This window comes from Clupea harengus, chromosome 5, assembly GCF_900700415.2.
Source record: "Clupea harengus chromosome 5, Ch_v2.0.2, whole genome shotgun sequence".
NCBI classification, from domain to species: domain Eukaryota; kingdom Metazoa; phylum Chordata; class Actinopteri; order Clupeiformes; family Clupeidae; genus Clupea; species Clupea harengus.
Window position 1 is genome coordinate 22162549 of NC_045156.1, and position 9989 is coordinate 22172537.

Below are 9989 nucleotides of genomic sequence, written 5' to 3' on the forward strand. Positions count from 1 at the left end.
CACCTCAAGCACTTCAGTCCATCTGTATTAAGTAATTTCCCTATGTGAAGCTTGCTCCATTGCTTCATTCATTACACTGGTGTCAGAAGTGGGACGGAGGAGATGACCACACTCTGGAACATCAGAGATCTTCTCGATGAGCTACAGTCCCCGCCCCAAACCCAACAGGAAGGAGTGGCAGATGGCACCAGTGTTCCCTGCCCTGGATGACGAGACGGGATTGAATTGATCGCTCCTGTGCCGCGGCAGGACCCAGGGACCTCGCTGCCACCATACCAGGACCAGGGGCTGGATGTGCCAGCACGCCCGCCCCAGCCAAAAGAGGCAGCCACGCAGGGAGCTCCGGGACCAGCCCCTCTTCTGACTGCCAACCAGCTAGGCGCCGTAGCAACAACAGAGGAACCGTGCCAGAGGCCCACAAAGCTACCGTTGCTACAGTGTAGAGGGGCTGCTGGAGACCTACCTGGTAAGTGCATCTGACAGCGAACTTCAAAAGCTGGTCATCTGAGGAGTAAGGGATCCAGGTCGGAGGGCAAGACGCTTACAGTATTGGTGGACCTGCAGCTGGTGGAGTGGGTGAGCTGGACAGCCACTGAAAGGGCACTGCAGTGCCGGTTCTGCTAACGGGTTTGCTGACGACGCCCGTGACAAGATGGCCGCTCACCGCCGGGGTGAGAGAAAGAGCCTGGACACCTACTCTGCTGATCCCCACCTTCAATGGCAGTCAGCAAGAAGAGCTTGAGCATCAGGCTTTTGTCTTGGGTCTGCAGCCAGAGTGGCTGCAGGAGCACATTCGACCTGGAGGAGAGCAAGGAAGAAGGAGAAGCAAATCATTTAAGAGCGGTGGCAATTCCCCAGTGACCAAGGCAGGGCCCTCGGAAGGCAGCAGGGCATTCTGAGGGCTGCTACAGATATGTAGAGCCGAGGCATGGCATTCTCTAGCGCCAGGTAACCCAGCACCTCAGCCAGCGCCCTCAGACCCTGTCTCCTCTCTTCTACCTGAACAGTTGCGGTTTAGCCGATTGGGTTTAGCCCGTGGACTTTATGCAAACTGTCACCTGGAGTGCACCACCAGCTAAGCCTTGGTAGATACTGGGTCCACCATTTTCTTTGACACCCGGCAGACCAAGACCGCATCTTTGTGGCATGAGACGAAGACTGTATGCGCACCAGTAGGCTCGTTGTCGACACTCGAGATGCCCATCCCATCCGCCTGTGCCCCCAGAGGCTGCCTTTGACTAAGTGGGCAGTTCTTGAGCCACGCCCGCTGTCCTGGTCAGAAAGAAGGATGACACTTGTACCTCGTTTCCACCAAGGCTGTGCCGGTGCAGGATTTTCAGCACCAGCACCTGTAGAATTTTGGTCGAAACACACAGAACTGGTGCCGGATAAGGCAGCGGCCCTTCACCGGCACCATGTTGGTGGAAACGAGGTATTGGTGCCTTGTCCTGACAGCCAGACTGTTGCCAGGACGTGCAGCTGGATGGCCACGAAGGGGCCGACCCGAGGCTCCAACCCTCTCCTCCATCCCTCTGCATCGGTACCAGGTGGTGCCCCCTATGGAGCATGTGGCTGTGGATGTCCTGGGCCCTTTCCCCAGAGGAACCGCTACGTCCTCGTGGCTATGGATTACTTCACTAAGTGGCCAGAGGTGTGTGTGGTCCCCGACTAGAGTACTGCCACCACCACTGAGCGCCTGGTCAGCGAGATGTTCTGCCGATTCAGTGCGCCTACGGACCTGCACAGTGACCAGGGGAACTTTGAAGCTGGCGTGTTCAGCAAAGTCTGCCTACGGCTGGGTATCAAAAAGACTCAGACTACTCCGTTGCACCCCCCGAGTGATGGGCTTGTGGAACAATTTAACCACACTCTTGCAACCCAGCTTGCCATCTTGACTAGCTGCCAGCAGCGTTACTGGGACCTGCATCTGCCCTTGCACCCCGGCAGCCCTTATGAAACCAAGCAGTCTGTCACGCATTACCTAAAGCTATTGTGTGGCGTGTGGGAGCATTGTTCTGATCCACCCATGTTTGCCCTTAGGATCTTGCTCATGGTATTAAATTAGCAAAATGATTTAGCCAAGTTATTCAAATTAGCTTTAGTGTATGTGCAGTGGATTTTGCTTGTCAATGGAATTAGGTCCCTAAGTTGGATAACACTAGGAGCATGACGAGTGCAGCACTAAAACTCAACAAATAAGACTTGGGAGTCAGAATAAGCAGAGCATGGCTGCGTTAAGCATCAAGTGTTATATCAGTAGAATCATGATACTGTGTGGGAGAATCTATTAGGCAGGCACAGGCAGGTACTCCTAGGCTTCTCTCGTACTCCCACCTCCCTCTCCGTTTCTCCCTCGTTCTTTCAGTGAGTCTACCTGCAGGTGTGCAACTAGGATTCCATCCACATGAACACCCCCACCCAAGCCACTTCATTCGCTTCACTTGCAGACAAATACTTTGATTGACAGGAGAAGACAAATAGCTGCGGTGTTTTTGTAAAGGTGCGAACATGTCTGCCCACATAGTAACTAATGCATCGGTGACTGTGAGAGCCGCAGTTAAGATCAAAATCCCACTCTGGTGTTTTTGGTATGTGGGTTTGTGCATCTGTGAATGTGCATGCTTTTGTTCAGTATCTGTATACGAGCGAGTGAGATCTTTAACACTGGGCCGGACTCACCTGTTAGTAATAAGTGTTGAGCCCCTGTCCAAAACTGGCATTCTAGAACATTCCAAGCATTCTGCTGCACCAGGGGGCTAGACAAACACACGGCTTATGATCTCCCTCCACACACACACACACGCATGCACACTCTCACTTAATATAAATGATGGGACCTAACAAAACCAGTTCCAAGCAAACATATTTCACAGTCACAGAAGCTTGCAGGGAGTCTGTTTTCAAAAAAAAAAAAAATCACCATAAGAGATCCACGCACACAGTCAATCATTGCGCGGCACTCTGTTCCAGGTATGCTCTTATGCTCACCCCTATGTGTGTCTGGTCAGGGTACGAGAGAGAGAGAGAGAGAGAGAGAGATGAGCGTTGCAGCCATTACATGTGTAACGCTGCCTCTGATTATCTTCTCCCCGCTGTGCAGGTCTGTTTCTGTGTACGTGTGGATTGCACAGCAGCTGCTGATGAAATCATCGCTCGGCTGTTCTGCCTTGGTCTGTGGCCGGCCGACATCTTGATTTGAGAACGTCCATTTCAGCATATTTGAGGACAATTATGGGAAATAACACTCATTAGTAGATGATTAACTGCTCTCTCTGTGCAATTCTACTTCAATGCTGAACCTTCTGAAACCCTGGAAAATGAGCAGATCTCCTATTCCTCCTGTCACTGCAGCCATTTGTTTTGCAGTTCAATTCAAAGTGTTATTTTTCATGCTTTTCTCTCTCCCACCCACTCTTCCTCCATATCTGTCTCTCTCTCTCACTCTCTCCCTCCCTTTATCCTTCTCTTTAAGGCTGCAGGTGCTGAACCTGGCTCCCATTCCAAAACAGCGGGAGAGAAACTCTCCTACTCATTAACACACAAAAACGCTCATTCTGTTCCCCTCGCCCTCGCGGATGTGCATACCACAAGGGCTACGCCAAACGACTTGGAGTCCAAACTAAATTTTGTGCATAGGTTTTTTTTGTGCATAGCTTTAAAGCAGCCTCAATCAGATAATTCAAAATCCAGACACACAAAATAAGGCCTTTGGGCATTTTTTAAATCTTAAATGTCATCACTTTAATTATTTTCATTATGGTACGATTAAATAAACAACATTTTTTCCAGACATAGCAATTACAATGGTGACAGGGAACAGAACATGTGGAGGTAGCGAACAAAGAGTGTCAGGCAAACAGAAATGAACAGCGTGACGGATGACGGCAAAGACTGCAACTCCTCCCAGATCAGCACCTCCCGTGCTCCTCTACTGATCCTGCAAGAGAGAGGGGACAGACAAAATGCTTCAGAGGAGGAAGAGTGCATTCATTCCTGATGTTGCACGCTAGCGCAATCAAAGCCACTTGTACCGATCCATGGCAACCTCAGCACAATCAGTGCAATCTTATGACAAATACTGGAGCTCTTTAAGACAGTGAGGCACTGAATGGATTTGGCATCTTCCCCAGGATAACTGTAATGCTCACCTTGACCATGTGTCCATGCAGCAGGTATGGTGACCTGAAGTCATTCTGGCAGTTGGAGTAGGCCATTCCCAGCCCCATTCCTGCACTAAACGCAACTGGCCATGTACGGCCTAAATGAAACAACAAACAACAGGTAAACAACAAACAAAGGCACACATCTGCAATCAACTATTTAACTATTCTACTGCTCTTGCATGCCTAGCTAACATCATGAACATCGTAAACATCATAAATTGTGACTAAACTAGTGGAGCAAGGTGCCAACACCATCAATATCCTGGGTTTGAGAACACATTAACTACTGATGAAACCTTTTTGAATTAACGGCTTTGAATTAAAGCATCTGGTAAATAAATAAGTGAAAATGAAGGTGCTTGAGTATAATTTCATGGCAAAAACGTAGAATAACATATCCAAGCATTTGAATATTTAGTGATACAATTGAAAACAGAGAAGAATAAGAAAATAGCTAGTAACTTCTTTTGATAATAGGCTTGTCCCCAGGTGAGGGATGTGGTTCAACTCACGTTTGAAGAACAGGACAGAGAGAACTATGCCGACTCCAAGACCGGTTCCTGAAGAAGGAGACAGAAATGGAAAGAACAGGAAAGACAGAGTTAGTAGATACTACTAAATTTACAAGAACCAGTCTCTCTCTCTCACACACTCTCACACACAGGTATAGTGTCCCCAATGTGAGAGGAAATACATGTGTGCTAACAAGACTAGGTGGGTGGGGGAAGTTAATGTGACCTCTGACCCTCATACTGGTAAACAGCACCTGCCAGCCAGACAACGGTCATTAGAGAGAGGGGGGGGGGGGGGGGGGACAAAGAGAGAGGGATAGAGAGAGCCTATAAATTGACAACAAACAGAAAGGAGGGAGGGTAGTGGGAGACTACACACTTTGGGAATAGCGGGAAGAAAAGTTGAGGGTGAAGCGAAGACAGAGGGATAGGAAGAATAATTCAGAGAGAAGTTGACAGGCAAAGAACATACACAGCTGGATAGACAGAAAGATAGACAGATAACTAGAAAATGCATCTGTGGTGAAAACGAACGTGAGACACAGAGGAACAAAAGAAACCATGGAGGGAAGAGAATAGGTAACATAAAGACAGAAAAGCGGTCAGCGTGTGTGTGTTTGTGTATGTGTGTGTCTGTGTGTGTATGTGTGTGAATCAGACCCAGGCAGGGGCCCAAGTGAAAAGGGGGTGTGCGCTGGACAGCGGAGCGGCCGAGGAGCCGAGGATTGTGGGACAGGAATGTGTTTGTGTTCTCAGCTTCACCTCGCTGCGCTGTGCTGTGTTTCGGGCAGCGCCGCCCCACCCAGCTCCACACCAGCCAGCAACAGCAGAGCAGCAACACACACAAACAAACGCACTCCATCTTTTTACCGCTTTATTTCTTTCTCTTTCTCTCTCTCTCCGACTCCCCTTACCCTTACCCTCACAGTCTCCCTCTCCTCTCTTTCTTTCCCAGCTCTCATTGTTCTTTCCCTCCATTCTCTTAGCCTAAACCCTCTCCATCCTCTCCTGGTTTCTCAGATCTCCTCTTCCATTCTCCTCCTCCCTCTCTCCTTTCCTTTCCTTTCCTTTTCTTTCCATGCTCTTGTCCTCTCCCACGCCCATTTCATATTCTCTTTCTCTTCCTTCCTCCTCTCTTCTATTTTTCTCTCCTGCAGCTCCCCTGCTTGTTCATTCTCTTTTCCCCCCCTCCCTCTCCCCTCTGCCTTTTAATTTGATTCAGAGGCATGCGGCCTAGCCATCGCTCTGCTGCCAGAACACTGCACTCTGCTTAACATTACACAACTGACAAATGTCAAGCACGACCGCGAAGAGGGAAAAAATTAAATAAAAACACTCTACTTGTCTTCATTACTTCAGGAGGGGGCCCTGCAAATCACTGCCTGTTCCATAAACCTCAAGCCCCCCCACCACAACCCACCCAATCCCCCCCACTGTCTCTATTGCACAACTCCAGTCTGAGTTCTCCAGTAAAAGCTCGAGAAGAACATCCCTCTGTCCCTCCCTCTGTTCTTCACTCTCTTCCAAACCTCTCTCTCTCTCTCTCTCTCTTTCTTTCTTTCTTTCTTTCTTTCTTTCCTTCCTTCCTTCCTTCTCCCTCTCTCTATGTCACTCACTCTCTCCCCATCCAGGGAATCATGAAGAGAGCCGCAGCAGCAGGAGCAGCCGAGTCTCAGCGATCCTGCCTGCCAAATGTGCCTGTGGCTGCACAACAATCAGGATTGTCATGGGCCGCCCTCACAATATTTATGCACTCTGGCCCACCCTCTCTCTCTCTCTGTGCCCCATCCCTTCCTTTCTCCCCTCCTCTGCCGCTGCAACTGCACTCCTCAGTGTGAATCCATGGCTGATTCCCCTTCAAATTAATCACGTCAGTTTTGGGCCCTTAATTCCAGAGTCTCAAAGACGCTATGGAGGCCGCAGCTATTTTGTGACCCTTTGAAACAGACTGCATGTGGAGAGACATAAAAAATAAAGGCCTCGGCAGACATTTGGAACAAATCAGAACAATGCAAAAGATGACGGCAAAACAAGCAAGGTTTGCCCACATTTGTAATCTTCCTAATGGAGGGAAAACACGAAAAGAAGCATTCTGGCTCTGATAACGATTAGTAAATGGAATTTCAGAGTGTAGTTATGGACCAAGATCAACAATGATGTAGTTTAATGCATAATGAATACACTCCACATGTAGTCATCACTTATAGATAGTGTTCATATAGCATTTAATATGCATATATTTTTATATTACCTTGTCATACGTACTCTTGACATGTACAGAGACAATTCATGGCAAGTACACCTATGTTATGTGCATTAATACATTTTTGAATTAATCTGAATAAATTAATTATTAAATCGGTCTAGCTAATTAAGATAAGGCTAATCCATGTCAAATAACCCCTAATTGCTTAAATCCCCACAATCCTTAGAGGAACTTTGGAGAAAGAGCTTGAACATTACTCAAACGACAGCCTGTCATCTGCTTGGTGTGTGTTCATGTGCTTACAATTCTGTTACACCCACCAATTTTAAGAGACATGCCCACACTGGCAAGACAATGTGATGGACTCGTTCGGAAGGAATGCCTCCAATCAAAACACTTGTTAAAACAGAAATATTTATGGGCCAGCATGAACTGGTACTTCATGACGTCACAGGAGCACTCGTGTTTCTTTGGGATTCTACTAAAACTAAGTCCTTCATATTACCAATTTGCCATCTGGTGGTGGGGTTTGAGTGGTAAAGTCACAGCAAAATATAAATGTGTAGTTGAGTGTATACATAAAGTAGTTTGGTACTTTACAACTTTGGTACTTCAAGGTAATTTGTAGAATTAAGGCATGCAGATGTACAGGGATATAACGAACTAAACGAACACATGCTGATAAAATGGCACAAAGATAGAGATACTGTATAAGAGCCCATTCATAAGGTTATGTGAGAAGGTTAACCAGAAAATCATTTCACTAGTTTTCACATTTTATGAGGCATATAGCACTACAGATTATGTCTACCAATTAAATTTTTTTAACCTTTGAAATGTAAGTGCAATGTGCCTACTTTGCACGTTTGTGGAACAGTTATTGAAGAACAAATGAGAACATATCTGTCCATTTTGTACTTTGTACTGATTTTCTGTGGGCATTGATATTAGGTTTACAGATATATTTGAAAAGACAAAAAAATCTACCTAGCCAACCTAGTGTAACAAAATTATGCACAGTGTCCGTCTTAACAACAGGAGCCTCAGAACTATTATGTTTCTTTTTGCCGGTCTTAAAGTAACACTATGCAACAATTTGACACTTTTTGAGGTATGGTTGTATAGGCAACTAGTTTTGGTACCATCCTCAAATTCATTTTGATAGCATATGGTCATGTGAAGGACAGATAAACACCTGTGTCGTCCCCACTAGCCATAGATATGCCCTATGTAGTTCTGTGTAACGTGCTGGAACACCCTGCAAAAATGGGAGACAAGCTTTCACACGCATGACATTGCCAGCTATACTGCCAAAAGACACCAGTTAGTGTGTTGGCAAGCTTCTTTCAGTGTCCGCTGGGCTGTTGGTGGTGTTTGCAAGGTTTTTGCATGCTTTTGAGGTAGTTAGCTTACTAGTTTTGCAACAGAACTCCGTATTGCTGCTTTAACCTTTAGATTATTCCACCAGCAACGTGACTTGATTTTTGCATGGTCAGTCGATCACTAAAATAACGTAACATCTGACAATACAGCTGGATTCCACATAACATCTGACAATACATCTGGATTCCACAGCCTGGGACACACCTATTCCAGCAGCCAATGCAACATGCATGACCATGAGCCTGTATGCCACCCGGCCATATATGTTGGCATTTTGAAGGACTGTCGTGGGGTCACCGTCTCTAAACATCAAGAGGAGCTCATTTTTGTTACCCACGCCACTAATTACATCCAAATAGACATTATCATTATCACGTTTTATACTGCCCAGTGATCTACTGCCTAAACATATAAATAACAGTACAGGCTAAATCTAGCATAGATAAGCTACGGTGACCTCTCCGTGAGCGGCCTGTTAAAGTATTGGCGGTAAATGTGGCATATGATGTCGCATTTCATCACTTCAAGGCCAGCATTCCTTAATTTAACGTAGCGTGGGGCTTTTCTTTAATTACCGATTTTGACAGCGCTGTCAGCAAGGCACCGATCCGTTTTCCGTCCGTACTCTTCCTCCATGATGAAGCTGCCGACCGATTGAGTGCAGTGTTTCAAAAGATCGCGAGAAGAAATACACTACCGGTCAGGTGATTCTATCACGCAGCCAAACTTAATTCTTAAAGCTACACGCAAGGCTTGTCGTGACTATTGATATTTTGGCTACAGTATGTCACTGTAATTGTATCGTTATCCTAGACGATCATAGATGTGTTACTTACCGCCTTCTTGTTTAAATAAGGGCCAGAAACACCTGGTAGCCTACATCTTAACCCAGAGAAGAAACCATGAATTGATAGTTGCTGCAGGGCAGATTTTTGTCTCTGTCACAAAATATAGGCCATCTATGCTTAAATTATGTTTGCTTTCTAGGGTCTGTACTGGCATACCTATTCATCTAGCTCTCTGTCTCGCTGATCTATATGTATAAGTCTATTATTTTATCTGATTATAGAAAACAGGAGAAATATGATGATATATCTAATCTAATTCCAGGAGAGACATACACAGCTTTCCTCTGTATGCTCCCCATGTACTGGTCATTATATTAACCTGTTTCTATTTGGAGCAAAAGTAAAAGAATGTAAAAACATGTAAACATGTCTTTGTTGAAAATGCTCAAAATAAATCAAAGGTGCAGTGTCTTTCATCCCTTTGCATCCTGCTTCTCGGCTTCTTTTTTTCTTGCTCTGAAAACATGCCATAAATGGGACACATATAATAGCAAAGGTCTTATTTTACAGTGCCTGTAGAATTACATTCCGTCAGAAGTCTACACACATTCTATGTGAAAAGAAGAGAAATTAAAAGTGTACATTCAAATACTGCTTTAATGAATAATGGAAGCTCATGTTTTTATTACAGTGACAATGACAAGTAAATAGCCTAACCAAGCTGTGCGCTTATGAGGATGTTGAATTTGTCTGTGCAGTGAGTTGTGTTAGGTATTATTACACTATTCATTTGACTGATTATAATCTGGTGACAGTCATCTAATTGCATCTGTCAACGACCTGCACTCAAACATATCACTGAGATCTAACATCAACTCTTCCCTGTCACCCCCTGCCGTTCTATTCGTCTGTCTGATCTTTTTGTTACTCCTCCTCT

General features: G+C 45.8%; 1 protein-coding gene across 1 annotated transcript; it reads right to left on the reverse strand.

The window, feature by feature from the left end:
- Nucleotides 1-3715: 3715 nt before the first annotated feature.
- micos10 (mitochondrial contact site and cristae organizing system subunit 10) lies at nucleotides 3716-8970 on the reverse strand. The gene is made up of 4 exons (XM_012824860.3): nucleotides 8840-8970; nucleotides 4676-4723; nucleotides 4149-4258; nucleotides 3716-3937 (listed from the first exon to the last, which is right to left on the reverse strand). The coding sequence occupies exons 1-4, from the start codon at nucleotides 8898-8900 to the stop codon at nucleotides 3929-3931; spliced, it is 228 nt and encodes a 75-aa protein (XP_012680314.1). The 5' UTR covers nucleotides 8901-8970; the 3' UTR covers nucleotides 3716-3928.
- Nucleotides 8971-9989: the final 1019 nt, after the last annotated feature.

Excerpts from the sequence above, each read along its gene's own strand:
- micos10 (XM_012824860.3), bottom strand. The coding sequence starts at position 8,900 with ATGGAGGAAGAGTACGGACGGAAAACGGATCGGTGCCTTGCTGACAGC. Across the intron at positions 4,724-8,839 it reads TGACAGCGCTGTCAAAATCG|GAACCGGTCTTGGAGTCGGC; the intron begins GTAATTAAAGAA and ends CTCCTTCTTCAG. Across the intron at positions 4,259-4,675 it reads CTCTGTCCTGTTCTTCAAAC|GCCGTACATGGCCAGTTGCG; the intron begins GTGAGTTGAACC and ends TGTTTCATTTAG.